The sequence below is a fragment of the Zeus faber genome, assembly GCF_960531495.2.
Source record: "Zeus faber genome assembly, chromosome: 4".
Classification (NCBI taxonomy): domain Eukaryota; kingdom Metazoa; phylum Chordata; class Actinopteri; order Zeiformes; family Zeidae; genus Zeus; species Zeus faber.
Window position 1 is genome coordinate 2,092,501 of NC_137191.1, and position 17,934 is coordinate 2,110,434.

At 47.2% G+C, this 17,934-nt stretch overlaps 2 protein-coding genes across 2 annotated transcripts in view; one reads left to right on the plus strand and one right to left on the minus strand.

Moving 5' to 3' along the window:
- The window catches only part of LOC307229839 (ras-related C3 botulinum toxin substrate 2-like), a 9,867-nt gene extending 6,617 nt beyond the window's left edge, over window positions 1-3,250 (minus strand). Inside the window, exons 1-4 of the mRNA XM_079999933.1 lie at window positions 3,193-3,250; window positions 1,937-2,008; window positions 1,176-1,293; window positions 753-815 (exon numbers count right to left, since the gene is read on the minus strand). Of these exons, the coding sequence (XP_079856059.1) occupies window positions 753-815; window positions 1,176-1,293; window positions 1,937-2,008; window positions 3,193-3,227 (288 nt within the window). The 5' untranslated portion in view covers window positions 3,228-3,250. The remainder of the gene's footprint in view (window positions 1-752; window positions 816-1,175; window positions 1,294-1,936; window positions 2,009-3,192) is intronic.
- A 940-nt stretch (window positions 3,251-4,190) lies between these two features.
- On the plus strand, window positions 4,191-16,876 carry cyth4b (cytohesin 4b). The gene is made up of 13 exons (XM_079999841.1): window positions 4,191-4,311; window positions 9,867-9,949; window positions 10,276-10,340; window positions 10,717-10,783; window positions 11,769-11,887; window positions 12,264-12,344; window positions 12,624-12,736; window positions 13,144-13,292; window positions 13,780-13,891; window positions 14,053-14,129; window positions 14,616-14,687; window positions 15,102-15,256; window positions 15,499-16,876. Exons 1-13 carry the CDS (start codon window positions 4,308-4,310, stop codon window positions 15,578-15,580), a joined length of 1,179 nt encoding a protein of 392 aa, XP_079855967.1. The 5' UTR covers window positions 4,191-4,307; the 3' UTR covers window positions 15,581-16,876.
- Window positions 16,877-17,934: the final 1,058 nt, after the last annotated feature.

Sequence of the window (17,934 nt, forward strand, 5' to 3'; positions counted from 1 at the left end):
ATTTTTTCACTGTAGAACGATAGATGGATGGATGTTCATTTCCAGGCAAATTGTGTAGGATTTTTATTTAACCGAATTGAAGACTTTTTTGAAGCCGTTTCAAGCAGCAGCACGCGCCGTATGTTACCCTGGTTGTCAATGTTTCACCACCAAACTCTTAAATCTCGCCGCTGGTGCTGGAGCCGCCGTAATGGTTTCAGCACTCTGGACAGCGGCACTGGAAGAGGGATGCTATGAAGGCACGTTGCCATGGGAACCGGCTCATCTGGTTGCACGTTGACCCATCATCAAATGTAAAATATGTTCTGTTCTGCTCCGTAAATACTGAGAGGTTATTAAAAAATATATCTTTATTTTTCTATCATTGATCAAGAAATGCAATCACTCTTCAAATACCAGATTTGTAGAGTGATGATCAATTTATTGTGACACAGTCCCTTTCCACCCTCCGCTCAGGGCCGAGGGCCAGGCGGGGCGCCGGGGGAGGCACCCGACACCAGCAGCGGCCGAGCAAAACCTTTCAAAAACCAGAGTCGAATCACAGAGCCGTGAGAAACGGGGAAAAGCCGAAAAGCTTGAGTCGTGCCGAGGCGGTTTCAAATAAAGGACTAACGTGCGTCTTTGGTGATCCGGCCACAAGTGGACCGCTCTAAGTACACGTGTGAAACGCAGCCAAGACCACGTTGAGATCCGATGGCTCAGACCACATTGTGAGGTGGGACTAAACTAGGACTAAACGCGGTCGGACTCACCTTGGCTCGGACGTTCTCGTAGGAGGCCGGGCTCACCAGAGAGAAGCAGATGAGGAACACGTCCTGGACGGAAAGAAATGGTATTACATCATGTTTTCGACCTGACCTGTCCTTGGCATCCTCGCCACGAGGAACATATTTTTGTTTATTGGGATTGAGAAATTCCTGTTGTGGTTGCTGCTGCTTTATGCCTGTTGTGTGTTTATTCTACGGGACCGGAAAAATTAATTGTACTTATAAGTAATGACATGACCATAAATGTATGTCACAGATAAACAAATGCACGCTCCAGTCTGTGGCTAAAAGGCAATTAATTTTATTTTTTATTTTATTTTTTATTATTTTTTCTGCTTTATTTTCACTACCGTCGTAATCCATATGTGTTAAATGCCTGAATGTAAATGTCCATGGACGTGTCGGTACCGTCTGTGGGTAGGACAGGGGGCGGAGCCTGTCGTAGTCCTCCTGCCCTGCTGTGTCCCACAGTCCCAGGTTCACGGGCTTACTGTCCACCATCACATTGGCAGAGTAGTTGTCAAAGCTATGATGGTGTGATCCAACCATGCACCGAAATGAATCAGGGAGAGAAAATAAAGAAAAGGAATAAAAGTTAAATATAATATAATAATAATAATAATAATAATAATAATAATAATAATAATCAATAATAACAATAAACATAATGATAGTAATAATTATCATTATTATTATTTAAATAGTAAATAATTTAAAACAATAATAATAATAATAATAATAATAATAATAATCAATAATAACAATAAACATAATGATAATAATAATAATTATCATTATTATTATTAAAATAGTAAATAATTTAAAACAATAATAATAATAATAATAATAATAATAATAATAATAATAATAATAATAATAATAATCAATAAAAATGATAAAATAATGAAAATAATAATAATAATAATGCAATAATCATAAAATAATGAAATAATAATCGCTAAAAATGTAAAAAAAATATATATAATAAAAATAATAATACCACTGTAATGGCACGACACTGTCAGACACAACACGTCAGACAAGCCTGACAGTCCAAAGAAAGTGTAACAGTGTGTGTGTGTGTGTGTGTGTGTGTGTGTGTGTGTGTGTGTGTGTGTGTGTGTGTGTGTGTGTGTGTGTGCGTGTGTGTGTGTGCGTGTGGTACTCACACAGTAGGGATATACTCTCCAGGGAAGGCATTGGTTGTGTAGCTGATGAGGAGACATGTTTTTCCCACGGCTCTAACAAAGAGAGAGAGAGAGAGAGAGAGAGAAAGTGAGGAGAAATAATTAACAACAAATGAGTGAGAAAGGAGAATGAGCTGGCAAAAGGAACCGTCTGGAGGTCACATGATTAACAGGAAGTGGCCAAGCCATTTGCAGAGAGAGAGCGAGAGAAAGAGAGAGAGAGAGAGAGAGAGAGAGAGAGAGTTTGGATAGATTTGACTTCTGGGTTTTTAACACATTGTGACATATTGTCAGGAAAGGTAGAACTCTGCACACACAACTGTTTGTATGTGTGTGTACATGGGTGTGTGCATGTGTGTGCGTGTGTGTGTGTGTGTGTGTGCGCGTGCGCGTGTGTGTGTGTGTGACAACACAGCGTCGCAGGAACTGATGTGTTTCACACAGTTTCCATTAGTATTGAAAACAGGAAGCTGTATCAAGGCCTTCCCTCTCATATCTGTCTTATCTGGCGTCCCATCACCCTCTATGTCAACATCTCTTCATTCAATCTGGACCCCGAACGCTCCTCACTTCCCCCAAAATATGTTCAACGTTCAAAGCTTGCGCCGAAATCGGGGAAATAAACCCTCCAGCATCTCGATGACAACGGTTTACCCCCCCCCCCTTTCCCCCCGTCGACCTGGTCTGAAGCTGATAACGTGTCGGTGCTGTAGGGTTCCCAGTTGAGGGGCAGCAGTTCACACCTGGCAACCCCCAGCTCACTTCGGCCAAATGGTTATGCATTAAAAAATTGTCAGTTGCATTTGAAACAACTAAGATCTTTTTATTCATCAATCCACTACATTTTTTTTGACACAAGGCTGTTTGAACAACTCCTCCAACAAGGCTGTTGAGTGCAGCCTGCTGCCACCTCAGTACTGGAAAGACAGGGAGGAAATTCGTATCGCTATTGACTGGCGTATCCCTACAATGCATACGTGATACTTCCACTGGTTACGCACAAGGCTCTGACGTCCCAACGGCTTCTTCCCAAACTTAAAAAAACACAAAAAAAACATATAATAACCTTTATAAAGGAACTTCACGAAAACGTCCTCCAATTCACAATTCTTGAAGGAGCCCGTAGATGCCACCCGAAGAGAAATCATAACAAGTACAGCAGCAAAGCGGGGGACTAAATTCACCCGCGACAATCGGCATCATGATAAAAAAAAAGTGCGGAAAAGGCCGCCACGTACCCGTCCCCCACGACCACGCATTTGATCGCCTGCATCTCACGTCCAGTCGCTCCTCGTCGTCGCGGCAGAGTCGGAGGGGGAAGTCGACGCCACTCGGCCGCGGCGCGCACAGGAAGCCAGCGCCCACATCCTCTCCCCCCCCCCCCTCCTCCTCCTCCTTCTCCTCCTCCTCCCCTCCGATGTTCGCTCCCTCACTATCCGTCCATTGGCCCAAGTGACCTTTCTGCTGCAGTCAGAATGTCTCAAGACCAGCTCTTGAATCAAAACAAAACGTGACATTTGAAAGTCCTGACAGAACAGAGCCCGTCGCTCGGCGCTCCCCACCGGTTCAAAATAAAAGTATGTACAGATTTTATTTTAACTGTAGTACTGATTGTGTTGGATGCGAAGTATCGTGAAAACTGAGGTCAGTCTGTTTGCTGTGGACCCTTGCAATTCCTTCGAAGACCCCTGGGAGGGGCCCCTGACCCCGGTTTGGGAACCCCCTGTTTCGGATCAGCCATGATTGGAAAGGTGTGTTTTACTGAGAGAAGCAGGGTGGCAACGCTGCTCAGGAACCACTGGGTGGTGCCACGCACCATCCTAACGCCGAACTTCCACATGTTTCACACGCACACACACACACACACACGCACGCGCACACACACATTCTAAAACACACACTCTTTATACATTTGCTCGGCTTACGACTCGAAAAGCGAAAATACCAAAATGGTCCAGGCACGGATTTTGACACAAACACAGCGATAAACAGCAAACAAAGGACAGCTCTGCAAAAGAGACATTTTCATGAAGACACTGAACATTAACGTCCTGGTCTCCAGGATGTTTAGAGCCGGTTCGGTTTCGCAACAGATCCTGAAGGAGATCTGCTTTGGAAACCTCCCCCCTCCCAACCAAACCCGACACTGTGCGTGACCACGTCTGTGAGGCGGCTGGGTGGAGGCGGCTGGGTGGAGGCTCGTCGTGTGTTACAACAGGACGAGGCGCTGACGCGTGGAGCAGAGGAAGCCTTCTTGTTTTTACCGAAGCGACAGAGCCTGCCGGGGAGCTGGGAGCCGCCGGCGTTATTCCGTCGTCTCGCCATGTGATATCGATCGACGAGCGGTTGCCAAATGGGTGAGTTCTGCTGGAAAACGTCACTTCTTTGAGACGCCCGTATGAGGGGATTCATTTCAACGCCCGCTTCGTGAAATCAGCATTTCCATAAATCAGCTGTCGAGGCACAGCGTTCCCCGTCCGGTGACAATGACGGTGTACAGTGCTCGCAGTGGCTCCTGGTCCGTGAGCGCCCAGATGTGCGAGCGGCACGCACCCCGACGGCTGCTGTCTGGGACGCTCTCCTGTTGTCTGCTGCCTCTGCGATGATCCCAGGCAGGAATACACTCGTCCTATATGAAGGTTAGAGGATGGTGAATAACCAGGAAAACATTTGGTGAGTGTTCAACTCATTTATTGTGCAGGTGCAGTATTAGAGTGTAATAGATTCAACTAATTGTCATTGCACAGAGTACGAGTCCTGAGGCAATGAAATGCATTTTTCTGCATTTTACCATCCTAGTAACTGACGTGTCGAGGAGCAGTGGGCTGCCATCGAGCTGCAGGAACTTAAAGGAACTTTAAGATGAGGTCACGCAAATAGCACTTAGGTATCGGACATAAATATTTGAATATACATATTTTTTGAAAATGTTTGTTCATAGTTTATTTCCTAAACTGCGGTCAGTTTTTTTCCAAAACTTAATTTGAAAAAAACATTTTATGTTTTTTTTTTAACCTCCTGCGGCCATTATGACAAAAACACAACAAACACACAGTTTGAGCAATCACAGAGGTGTTCTCGACAACGCACCTGCAGAAAATGTGCAACGGCAACCTCTGCTGTTACACATTTCGGTGGTCACAGATTACAGTGTAACACCAGCACTTGTTTTTTCCCACTTCAAGCACTGATAGCATATCCAGTGGACCGAATGTACAGTATCTGTCTTTATATACATACCCTTGCTCAAGGGCAGTGGGACAGGAATATGTGTGACTCAATCAGAATTTAGACATTCCCAAAAATATGGTGTTTTTGTGAGATTTTCTTTTTTCATATATTTATATATACACTACTCACAAAAAGTTAACGATATTTGGCTTTCGTGTGAAATTTATGGAAAATGTAAAAAGTTCACGCTACAGTGATATTATATCATGAAAGTAGAACATTTAAGTAGAAGCATGCAATGGTGATTTCCTCATCTCAAACAATTTATTGAAACAAAAGCCAACAACAGTGGTGGGTGTATCACAACAAAAAATGTCAATGTCTCAATAACTTGTCATGTGCCCTTGAGCTTCAATTACAGCTTGACAACCACGTCTCATGCTGTTCACAAGTCGACTTATTGTCTGCTGAGGCCTGGCACCCCACTCTTCTTGAAGGGGGCCCTCAGGTCATTGAGGTACTGGGGCACGGAGTTACGAGCCTCTACACAGCGACTCAGCTGATCCCATAGGTTTTCTGTGGGATTCAGGTCTGGAGAAAGTGCAGGCCACTCCATTTGAGGTGCCCCAGTCTCCAGCAGCCGTTCCCTATTGATGCCACCTCCATGAGCTGGAGCATTGTCGTACATGAAGATGAAATGAGGCCTGTGTTGTTCATGCAGGGGCACAATGACTGGATTAATGACGTTATTCAGGTAGTATGGACTTGTCACTGTACCATTCACAAAGTGTAGGGCAGTTCTGTATTGACCAGACACACCTGCCCACACTGTAACCACCACCACCAAAGGCTCGTCTGGTGACAACAGTGGCTGATGCATAGCTCTCTCCTTGACGTCTCCATCATTTCTGCTCAAAGCAAATCGACTTTCATCAGAGAACAGCATTGAGGCCACTGGTCCCTCGTTCAGCGTAAATGCTCCCTGGCCCGTGCAAGACAATGATGCCTGTGCCTGGTGGTGTGGTCAGGTATCCTTGCAGGTCGTCTAGCACGCAGACCACGCTGATGTCAACGGTTTCGAATAGTCTGACGTGACACTTGATGCCTCTCACCTCCCTTAAATGTGCCTGGAGTTGAGTGGCATCATCATCCGGCTCCGCAGGGCACTGTTCACAATGAAGCGCTCATCAGTGTGGGATGTGGCCAAAGGACGTCCACTTCTATGGCTTTCTGTGACTCTTCCAGTCTCTGTATCTCTGTTGGAACCTGCTGATGACACTCTGTGACACTCTAAGCTCAGTGGCCACTTCCCTCTGAGAACATCCTGTTTGAAGCCTCGCCAGGCGAGGTCCTGTTGATCAATTGTAAGGTGTGGTCTTGGTCTCATGATGTCAAAATGTGAACAGCATGATGAAGAGGACTGTTCAAATACCAATTCTAATTGAACCAGGAAATGTATTGGTCGATTCATGGATCAAACGCCTGTGGTGAATTTTGCCGTTCAGCTCCTTGTTAGAGAACTGCAAGTTTTGCAAAAAGTACTGAAACATTGAACAGTTGGACATGTGCATTCAAAAGTTTAGAGAAGGTCAAATTAGGTTCACCTGTAAAGGTTATAGTGCATTTTAGGTTCATCCTGAAATTTCACCCGAAAGCCCAATATCCCTAACTTTTTGTGAGTAGTGCATATATATATATATATATATATATATATATATATATATATATATATATATATATATATATATATATAAAAGGAAAACTGTATATATACAGTATATGTGTGTGTGTGTGTGTGTGTGTGTGTAAATGTTCCTTTCTTACTGCTCAGTGAGCTCACAGACCATAGTGCTTTCTTAAGTAGCGTGGCCGTGGCGTGGGGGTGGTGTGGTTTGAGCCGCCACGCATGTCCTGGGTCTAGGCAATTGAGCCCGGGATCAGGGTGGCCGTACGCCTGTTGCTCGTTAGAGTAACCAACGAGCAACAGGTAAAACCCCCATTGCCAAACACACAGGAGAGGAGCCCTTGTCATGACATATTGTCATTCGGCTCCGGGCTTGTTCCGCTTTGCCCACTCTCGCCGATAAATGTAGTACTTTGCAACCCTATCGCCTGCGTCTCTGTGTTGGAGGGCCCTGGAATTTCCACTCGGTTGGCATGTGGCAAACTTTTACAGCGGCTTTGTGTTAAGCCAAAGCTAACTTCACACGAATGCGTATCCGACAGTCGGATCTTTGTTCACCCTAGTTGTTGTCGGATGAACTTCATCCAGATTTTGCATCACTACACACTGTATGTCAGGGAAAATGGGGGAGCTTGGTTTTTCCAGTGCGACAGAGAGTAGTTTGCTCAGTGGGGCATTTGCCATGCTTCGTGGATGAGAGTTTAAAACTCCCTTTATAAAGTGTTTACAAAGTGCGAACAAAAATGCAAAAGAACAACACACGTTTTTGACTGACTTACTAACTTTTAAGCGCTTTTCCAATTAAAAACTTGACTGACGTAACCTCCCTTCAAAGCGTAAGATCCCAAAATTTGTGGCAACAGAATGAAAATTTGAACGCATCCCGGAGCCTCGATCCGACGCCGAAATAATGCACCGCAGCGTATCACAGCTTTTCATGTGCGGTTTCCAAACCTCTATGGCAATGAATGGGCTTCCTGTTTGGTGTTGTGGTTTGTCGTATTCGGTGTGAAGCGGAATTTAGGCTGAATGATCAGGAAACATCGATCACTGAAATGAGATGAAAGGGACATTGAAGGAGCGACTCTTTTGAGGTAGGCAAGCTCCTGTGTGGTGGAGCGGAGATGTTTGAATGATCAAATTAACGTTTGGGACTGTTAAATGTAGAGATACAAGAAGGACGAGTAGAGGAACGGTGCATCTGTTGGTGAACGTCTGTGGAATAATCGATTCTGATTGGTCTATAGCGGCTTAATCAGCGATCTATTATACCATTATATCTATTTCGCGATAATGACCGGCTGGCGGCACATTGTCCCTTACTTACACATGCCTTATTGTGCTTGGCAATTTAAAAACGCAATTCAATTCAAGCACATTTGAACCAGAAAAAAACCCCATTATATAATATAAATTAATATATAAAATGGAATTAAGACAGAAATATACAGTCACTGAACACTAAATTAGGAACACCTGTACACATACTTACTAATGCCATTATCTAATCAGCCAATCGTTTGGCAGCAGTGCCATAACATCATGTAGACAATGTTAATGTTCACAGCAGCCATAAGAACAGGGAAAAAATGTGATCTCAGCGTTCTCGACCGTGGCGTGATGGTAGGTGCCAGACGGGCTGGTTTGAGCATCTCTGTGGCTGCTGACCTCCTGGGATTTTGACGCACAACCGTCTCTGGAGTTCACTCAGAAAGGTGCGAGATACAAGAAAACATCCAGCGAGCGGCGGTTCTGAGGACGGGAACGCCTCGTTGACGAGAAGGTTCAACGGGGAACGGAGAGGCCACGGTTGTGGTGAGCAGGGAAAAAACATCCCAGAAGGCACGACACGTGGAACCCCGAGGCGTAGCGTGCTACAACAGCAGAACCACGTCAGGTTCCACTTCCGTCAGCCAAGAACAGGAAGCTGAGGCTGCAGTGGGCACAGGCTCACCAAATCTGGACAGGACCGGACCAATCATAGCCTGGTCTGATCAGCCTGCATTTCTGCTGAGGCTCAAAGATGGAGGCTCAGAACGTGGCATTAGCAGCATGAATCCATGGACCCAACCTGCCTCGTGTCAACAGTCCAGGCTGCTGCTGGTGGTGTCACGTTGTGGGGGAAGTTTTTTTTGTGACACTTTGGGTCGATACCAAGCAACCATCGCCTGAACGCCACCGCCAATTTGAGTATTGTCGCTGACCGCGTGCCTCCCTTCGTGGCCGCGCCCATCTTCGTACGGCTACTTCTAGCTTGATCACGAACCGTGGCACAAAACAAACAACGTCTCAAGCTGGTTTCACGAACGGACAGTGAGTCCAATGTTCCTCAGCTCCCTTCCCAGTCACGGGATCTGATTCCAATACGACGCTTTTGGGATGCGACAGAACGGGAGATTCACAGCATCAATGTGCAGCTGACAAATCTGCAGGAGCTGTGTGATGGAGTCATGTCAACATGGAGCGGAATCTCAAAGCAATGTGTGGCGTGGAGATGGGATGGTTTGAGCAGCCGCACCTGACCTGGATCCAGGTGGTTGGGTTAGGGTGACTGCATGCCTGTTGGTCTAACGAGCGGCAGGTTAAAACCCCCATCCCCACACTCACTCAGGAGAGGAGCCCTGTCATGACATCTTCCACCTGCTCCTGGCCCGTTCCACCGAGCCTCCTCTCTACAATACACTGGTGTCTACAACCCGTCGTCTTCTGTGGCTCTGTGCCGGAGGGCCCTCAACACGCCACTTGGGTGGCGTGTGGCAGGCGGAACTGCCACAGAATCCAACAAGATGTTGGATCCATGCCAAGAAGAATTTAGGCTGTCTTGAGAGCAAAGGGAGACCCAGCCCAGTATAGTGTTCCTAATAAAGTGCTCAGTGAGTGCATATATACTGTATATACTGTATATATATATATATATATATATACAGTAGATACTGTAAATATCTAGAGAGAGAGAGATGACAGCTTCAGTCAAAATGGTTGCCTAGCGTTTCAGGTGGACGTCAGGGAAGTCACGTGACCCTGTGTTTTCATTTTGCCGTTTCATTGTCGTTGCAGTGTCCTCAGACTTCACAGCAGATGAGAAGCTGGAGATCGACAGCATCAGGATGTACAAGAAAGACCTTCTGGACGACATCCAGGTAAGCTGCACGGAATAGAATGCAATCTAGATGGATCGGCAAAGAGCAGCGGTCGTAACGGATGGAAGATGTCAACGTCCAACACGTCAAGTGTTGATGCACATTGACGGAGGATTCAGCACAAAACCTGGATATGATCAAAAATACAACGCGGTTGAACAAAGCACGTTCGGCAGCATTTGCATCGATCAATTGCATTGATTTCCTGCTCTTGACACTGGATTGAAATCCTCCCAAAGAAACCAAGTTCGTTCCCCGTCGAGGCTGTTCCGGGTGGAGAAAGCGGAGGACTTACAACCTGTTCTCCAACCTTTCCTCTTTTTCAGAAGCTCAGGATGCAGATCGACAGCGTCATGTCGGACATCCTCAACTTCGAGTCGTCGGAGGAGAGGTAGGGCTCATTTTGACCGAACCAAAGACCCGGAACGCCCCTCTCTCCTCCTCCTCTCACGACACCGCCTGTTTTCGTAAACAATGCATTACAGCAGTCAGTGCCGTTTGAAAGACAGAGAAAAATACAAAAAGGAGGCGTGGCCTTTGATAGATATTTGGTTTATTAGTGCTGCATTGGATTGTTAGATTAGCAATTCCATGACAAGTATATACAATTCCCACCCTTTTTAAAGTCACATGATGAGCGAAACGAAAATCATAAACCCTCCTGAGCTGCGCTTTATTTAATTTGATGCATTTTTCCACCGCTAGTGCCATGGTCCACCGCGTAATACGCCTTTACTGACACAAGTCCAATGTTGTTCCCTGTGCAGCAAGACCATAGAGAAGGGCAAGCAGTTCTCCAGCGGAAAGAAGAAGTTCAACATGAACCCCAAAAAGGTGAGCGGATGTGTGTCAAATGAAGCTCCTAGATGTCCGCTGCGAGGTCCAGGAAGGAGCCGCGCCCCTGAAGCCCCAGCAGGCGTCTCAGGCTGGGCTTGCAGGGGCGCAGGCTGTGGTTCAGTGTGGCTGTGGAATATCTATTCCACAAACAGGAATAGATGTTTCGCCCTCTGACATTTGCTGGTGTGTGCTTTGTTAAACCAATAAAATCTAACTCGGAGAGTGAAGGCTGACTTTGCATATCACTACTGTTTCTGGGACACTCTGTGGTTGGTATTATTATTATTATTATAGTTATTATTATATTTATAATTATTATTATCATAATTATTATTATAATTATTATTTTTTATTTTTTTAATAATAATAATCATAATAATAATAAAAATAATAATAAATAGTAGTAGTAATAATAATAAAAAGTAGGTGTAATAATAATAATAATAATAATAATAATAATAATAATAATACCGTGTGCTTTCATTCCTAGGAGTGTCTCACAAAAGCCTGGATAATTGTAACATGTACCTGTACATTAAAACCCTTTTGAGAAAAGAGATTTAAGTATTTTTAAGGCAATTATAAACAGTTATAGTATACATTAAATGGCATTTTAATAAGACCTGGTTCCCTAAAGAGTAAATACCTCCATTTAATAATAAAACAGATATTCACTTCAGGATTCCGTTGAAAACAGAACTGAATGTATAGATATTTTTGATTTCTGCTCATGAATAGCGGTAGGTGCAGCTGGACTGCATCAAGCCTGTGTCCAGTTCTTCCGTGTCTCTTTTCTCTCTTGTATTTTGTGCTGGTGAGAAAGAGGAAGAGAAATTACATTTAAGGAATTGCAAATGTAGAAGCTGTGTGTGAGCTCATTCTCATTCCAAAAAAGAAAGACGCAACATGAGATTTCCGTTCGGAAATCATCATGAACCGTGTGTGTGTGGGTGCGTGTGCGTGTGTGTGTGTGCGCGCGCAGGGCATGAATTACCTGGTGGAGAACAAGCTGCTGGAGGGTGGAGCTCGCTCCATCGCTGAGTTCCTCTACAAGGAGGAAGGACTCAACAAGACGGCCATCGGAGAATTCCTGGGAGAGAGGTGAGGAAGATGAGGAAGAGGAGGAGGATGACGGGGGAGGGGAGGGGACGGTTCCTGGTTGTGATGGGGGTAGGTGTGTGTGTGTGTGTGTGTGTGTATGTGTGTGTGTGTGTGTGGGTGTCTGTGTGTGTGTGTGCGTGTGTATGCGTGTGTGTGTGACACTCATGCAACTAGCGACGATCTTACCATCGATTCATCTGCAGAGTGAGGTCATTGACGCCAACGCAAACAGGCACTTTGGTGGAACTACTCTGGAATTAGTTTTTTAATTGTGATTCATTCTCGGACGCAATGTCGTCATCCAAGCACTGACGGAGTTTGGTCGCCATTGAGCTCTACCCTCTCTTTCTCTCTCTCTCTCTCTCTCTCCCTCCAGGGAGGAGCTCCACCTCCAAACCCTCAAGTCCTTTGTGGAGCTCCATGAGTTCTCAGACTTGAACCTTGTTCAGGCCCTCAGGTCAGCCCCCAGCCCCCCCCCCCCACACACACACACACACACACACACACAAAGAGCAACGGTTCCATGTTCCATCCAAAGCCTGAAGTGTGATTAAAGGCCCAACTAAATTACATTACTGCATTGTAGTGGTGCGAGCAGGTGTTGGACCACTGTCTGATGTGTGTGTGTGTGTGTGTGTGTGTGTGTGTGTGTGTGTGTGTGTGTGCATGTGTGTGTGTGTGTGTGCGTGTGTGTGCTGCCTCTCTCTCTCTCTCTCTCCCTCTCTCTGCGTGTCAGGCAGTTCCTGTGGAGCTTCCGTCTGCCCGGAGAAGCTCAGAAGATCGACCGCATGATGGAGGCCTTCGCTACGCGCTACTGTGACTGCAACGCTCTCGTCTTCCAGTCAACCGGTGGGTTTCTGCTTCCTGCGTGTGTGTGTGTGTGTGTGTGTGTGTGTGTGTGTGTGTGTGTGTGTGTCTGAGTGTACCTTTGACGACACAGATGTCTCTCTCTTCGTCTCCATTTCCTATTTCTTCCGTCTTCAAACTCTCTTTGTCCTTCATTGCACTTTTCCTTTCTCCCCCTCAGCCTTTGCTTTGTCTTCCAATCCCCCTTAGAAGTCGACATTTTAACGTTGATATTTACGTCTTTCCCTGTCGTCGCCATTTTGTCATGTCCCATCCTTCTCGTTTCCCTTCTTCAGTCATTGCCCTTTGCTTCATCTCATTTTATTCAGCACGTCTTGCACTTTGCATGTGAAAATGTCCTCCTCTTACTGTGTGTGTGTGTGTGTGTGTGTGTGTGTGTGTGTGTGCAGACACGTGCTACATCCTGTCCTTTGCCATCATCATGTTGAACACCAGCCTCCACAACCCCAACGTGAAGGACAAGACCACGCTGGAGCGCTTCGTCTCCATGAACCGGGGGATCAACAACGGGGGGGACCTGCCCGCCGAGCTGCTGTCGGTGCGTAGCCTCCCGCGGCCGAGCACGAGTGCATAACTCCAGGTTGGGGAGGCCCAAGCATGGCCATGTTTTGGTCTCCGGCCCTGTGCTGGTGGGCCAATCCAAAGGGTGGACACTTCCACTTTTCCACTGATGTGCATGAACTTAAATGAGAGGGGAAGCATTTAGTCCTTAGCAGTCCCTCTGAGAGTTTTTGGTTAGTTTTTTTACCAACTCCTAATTCTGCACATCGGGAATATACGATGCGAAACGGCCAAATGTTTCCTCTTCCAATCAACATCATCTGTCCAGTTTCCCGTCCCCACAAAAAAAAAAAGTGCCGCCTCGATCCGAGTGGAATCAATAACGCGGTGGAAAAGCCCGTCCAGAGGCACCGGGGGCGGCCGTGCCGGCCTCGGCGGCGGACGCCAAGTCCGGCTCACCAATGCACTTGTCTGCCCTGATTATTCTGGTTTATTTGAAACATCTCGACGCTTTCCCCGCCCAGAAACTGTACGAGAGCATACGCGCCGAGCCCTTCAAAATCCCAGAGGACGACGGGAACGATCTGACTCACACCTTCTTCAACCCGGACCGCGAAGGATGGCTCCTGAAGCTCGGTAAACACCTTTTTCTTTTTACTGCTCCCCCCTCGGGGGCCCCGGGCTCGCTCCTGTGCCTGGGGTCGCGGCCGCCTTTGAAAACACGGCCGGCGCGGCGCGCCCTGGTTGTTTTATCTTTCCACCTTTAAAAAAACAAAACGTGTCGCTGGTTATTTCAGGAGGCCGGGTGAAGACGTGGAAGAGACGGTGGTTCATCCTGACCGACAACTGCCTCTACTACTTTGATTTCACCGCTGTAAGACTGCAGCCGCCGACGCTCCCCTCCCCGCCCGTGTGGAGATCCTACCTTTCTCTGTCAACCGAACCCCGGAACCCCTCTCCTCCTTCAGAGCCTCAGCTTCTTTCCCCTCGTTTCTGTTGTGAAGTCGGGTCTTTTTCTTTGGGTTCTTAGGGGCGTTTCCTCTTTGCTCTTTTGGGTCGGACGCAGATTAACGCTCGTGCCTCTCGGCGGCGGAAAAAAGGTGAAGGGCGCACATCTGTTCGTGCACGCGCGGATTTATTTTTGGGCCATCAGAAAGGAGGAAGTGAGAATGGAGCAAAATACATACCGTGACGCCAGCGCCCCTTCGGCATTCCCTCAAGTTATCGCCATCGTTGGGGCGCTCGGTAGTTTACCTGTCAATAATAACGGGTGAAGGGGCTAGAAATTCAGTTTGGACGCGGGTCTGGCCCTTTCAATCACACGTTTCACTCCGCCCCATCTTGTCCCCTCTCCCCTCAGGACAAGGAGCCCAGAGGAATCATTCCCTTGGAGAACCTGTGCGTCCGGGAGGTGCCCTACCCCCGAAAACCCGTAAGGAAACAGGATTTCTGCCCGTCATCGTGTGTCGTCAACGAGCAGAAAGTGCAACCTTTTTTTTTGGTTGGTTTGGAGGACCGTGCCGGCGTTGCATGGGCATCCACGAAGCTTGAATACACTTTCTTTTTTTTTTTGCCTTTGGAATTTCGATTGTGGTTCACGCGTTCTTCTTGCTTTGTTTTCCCAAATTCAATGAGCTCCGTATAGATTGTCTGCAAATGTCAATACCAATAAGAAACACGCAACCCAACGTATTGATCCCACTGCTATTGAGTCATTCGAAATTTGGTGGTTTTAAAGTCATGGGGAAGTCAGGGGATTTCCCCCTCGTGTCTGGAGGGGGGTGAATAGTGTCCCCTACCGTGTCTCTGTGCAAATCCTCTCTTTTCGTCGTCGACTCTCCCCTAGTACTGTCTGGAGCTGTACAACCCCAAGGGCCGCGGCCAGAAGATCAAGGCCTGCAAGACGGAGACGGACGGCCGGGTGGTGGAGGGAAAGCACCAGTCCTACACCATCTGCGCCCCCAGCGCCAATGAGAGGGACTCCTGGATCGAGGCCATCAGGTCAGAGCTCCGCGTTAGCGCTTTAAAGTCCAGGATAACTCCGCCGCCCGCTTCCGCTTCGTCGAGGGCCGCCGGCGCCGCGCAACGCATTGTGGGAGGGGTTAGCAGGGTAGTGAGCGGTGTTGGCCGACTTGTGTCGCCGGACGTCGCTGGTCATCCTGGTACTTTTCGATCAAGCACCAGAGAACCGAAGCACCCCATAACCCAATCGAAATCTGTCGTCCGTGTATTTCTCTGAACAGGGCGTGTGTCACCAGGGATCCCTTCTATGACCTGGTCTCCATCCGGAAAAAGAAGGTGATCAACCAAGGCGCCCAGGTCTGAGCGGGCCGCACCGCCGCGGAGGGGCCGTGGAGCGCAGCCGGGACGCTGGCGAAACGGCCCCCCCTGTGAGACAGAGTCCCTCCACGCCTGGTTATTTTCGGCGGTGGGCCTTGCGCGAGAAAGGGCCCCCGTGTCTCGTCTTGGGTGTAAATAGGAAGATGACGCCGTTGCAGGGAAGGGAAGTGGAGAAATAGTGGTCACGCCGCATAACCGCCAAACAGTGAAAAAAGCAATAAACAAAGAGGGCTTTTTTGCCGCCGCCGTCCCTCACCTCGTGGCTGGGCGCGGAGCCGACGCCCCCCCGGGCTCCTGACTCTGTTTTGTCCGAAAGGGGAAACTTCCTCTCGGCGTCCGGGCGCCGCGGTCACGACAAGAGGGGTCACGCCGCAGCTTTTCGGGGGGGGGGGTTTCGACGGAGCGTGTGTTCCACCAACAAGACGTCCCCGCGATCATCCCACTGCTGCCGCACTCTTGCTGGCGGAGATTTAGTGCCTTGCTCGTGGACGCCTTCCCCAGCGCGTGAAACGGGCTCGTTTCGGGGGATGGAACCCGAGATAACCTCAGAGCATATCACACCATGACGGGGTTCACCCATGTCCTGGAAAACCTGGAATTTTGTATAACGTCGTCTTCCACTCGTGGAAAAGTCAAGGAAGTGTCAAGAAAATGTTGTTTTCAATGTGCAAAAATATTCACAAATATATATGCAGTGTTCTCCCAAAAAAAAAACCTCTAAACACCAGAAATAAGTATGTATACTGTATACAAAAACAAAAACACGAGTCGGTCATATGAATGCATGTGCAGGTCATGGAAAATGTCCTGGAAAATCACTTCTTCTTTTTCATTATTATCCTGTTTTTCCATCTCCACCGACCCCGATAAGGACAAAACACTCCCAACATCTCAAGTATTAAAAACAGAAAACCAGAAAGAAAAGAGGCTGAATCCCCGACGGCGGCAGGACAACACTTGGTGACGGGGTGAAGTTATGTGCTTGATCATTTCGTGGATCACTCGGCGCGGCTCAACAGTGTTACTTGATGTAAAGTTAGATCCTGTTTCTGGTTTTAAGGGTAATAACGTGCCTGTGTTCGCAGTAAAACAATCACCGAAAATGCACTTCCTCTAAAGATCTGCCTGAGTTGGTCTGTGTATCTGTGTGTTCACCGTGAATCACTTCAATGCAACGAAACAAATTATTATTGCCATTATCTGTGATTGAAGTGTGCATTATGCATGTATGAATATGAATATGAATATGAATATCTTTTTTTTAATTTTGTATATAGGGAAAACACAAATTTGAAAGTGTTTAATTTGCTATTTATGTTGACAATAAATAAACACAAATTTCATGTTAAACTAGCACTGAGACACTCTCCTGTAATGTTCCTCCAGAAATCAAAAAAGGCACAGGGCCACCAATTTAAAAAAAATTTGGATAAAAAAAAATATATAATAATAATGGGTGTGACAAGGTCAATAAATCATATTTGTGATAGTATAGTACAGAATAAAAATAACAGAATAAAAATTCTTGTAAAATCAAAGTTCACAGAATCACCATGGAAATCACCAAATAGTTGAACTGTTTTTCGGAGTTTGTTGTGTCAGTGCAGTCAAAGTCGCCTCTGAACGGGTGTGACTCCACTTCCTGCTGCGGCCGCCACTTCCTGTTTCACTGTTGTGACACAGTCCTGCACCCACCCATCCACGCACCATCCACCCATCCATTCATCCATCCATCCATCCATCCATCCATCCATCCATCCATCCACCACTCACCCATTCATCCATGGCCGACCACCTTCCCCCCAGCCATCCGTCCTCCACCCGCCCAACACCACCACTCACCCAACCATCCTCTCGCCTCCAGCCACCCGTCCGCCACCACCACCACCACCCCCACCCAACAAACAATACACCACCACCATTCAACACCAATAATCCCACACCCACCCACAACGCCCACCCACCCCTCCACCAGCACCCACCTCCACATGCAGGTCAGTAAAAACAGTGCTGGGAGGCTGGAGCCATTGAAATGTATTGTGGTGGTGCTGCTGCCCCCTGGTGACGGTGGAGCCCCATGGAGTGTTTTAGTTCCTGACAGGTTTGGGCGTTTTGCCTTGTAACCCTGGCAGGACGCCAGAGACGTCACCATTTACCAAACCATTATTTACCATTCATTTGGAGTTTTGAAATAACGTTGTTGTTTTTTTTCAAAGCCTATTTGTTAATGACATCAACTTTGGATCCTGAAACCCACTCGTTCCTGGACGAGCTGCTTCAACACAGCAACGAGAGACGACAACGACACTGCAAACTATAATAATCATAGCTGTTAAATA

Coding starts and splice junctions, on each gene's coding strand:
- cyth4b (XM_079999841.1), top strand. Junction 12,737..13,143: donor TCTCGTCTTCCAGTCAACCG/GTGGGTTTCTGC, acceptor GTGTGTGTGCAG/ACACGTGCTACATCCTGTCC. Junction 15,257..15,498: donor TCCTGGATCGAGGCCATCAG/GTCAGAGCTCCG, acceptor TTCTCTGAACAG/GGCGTGTGTCACCAGGGATC.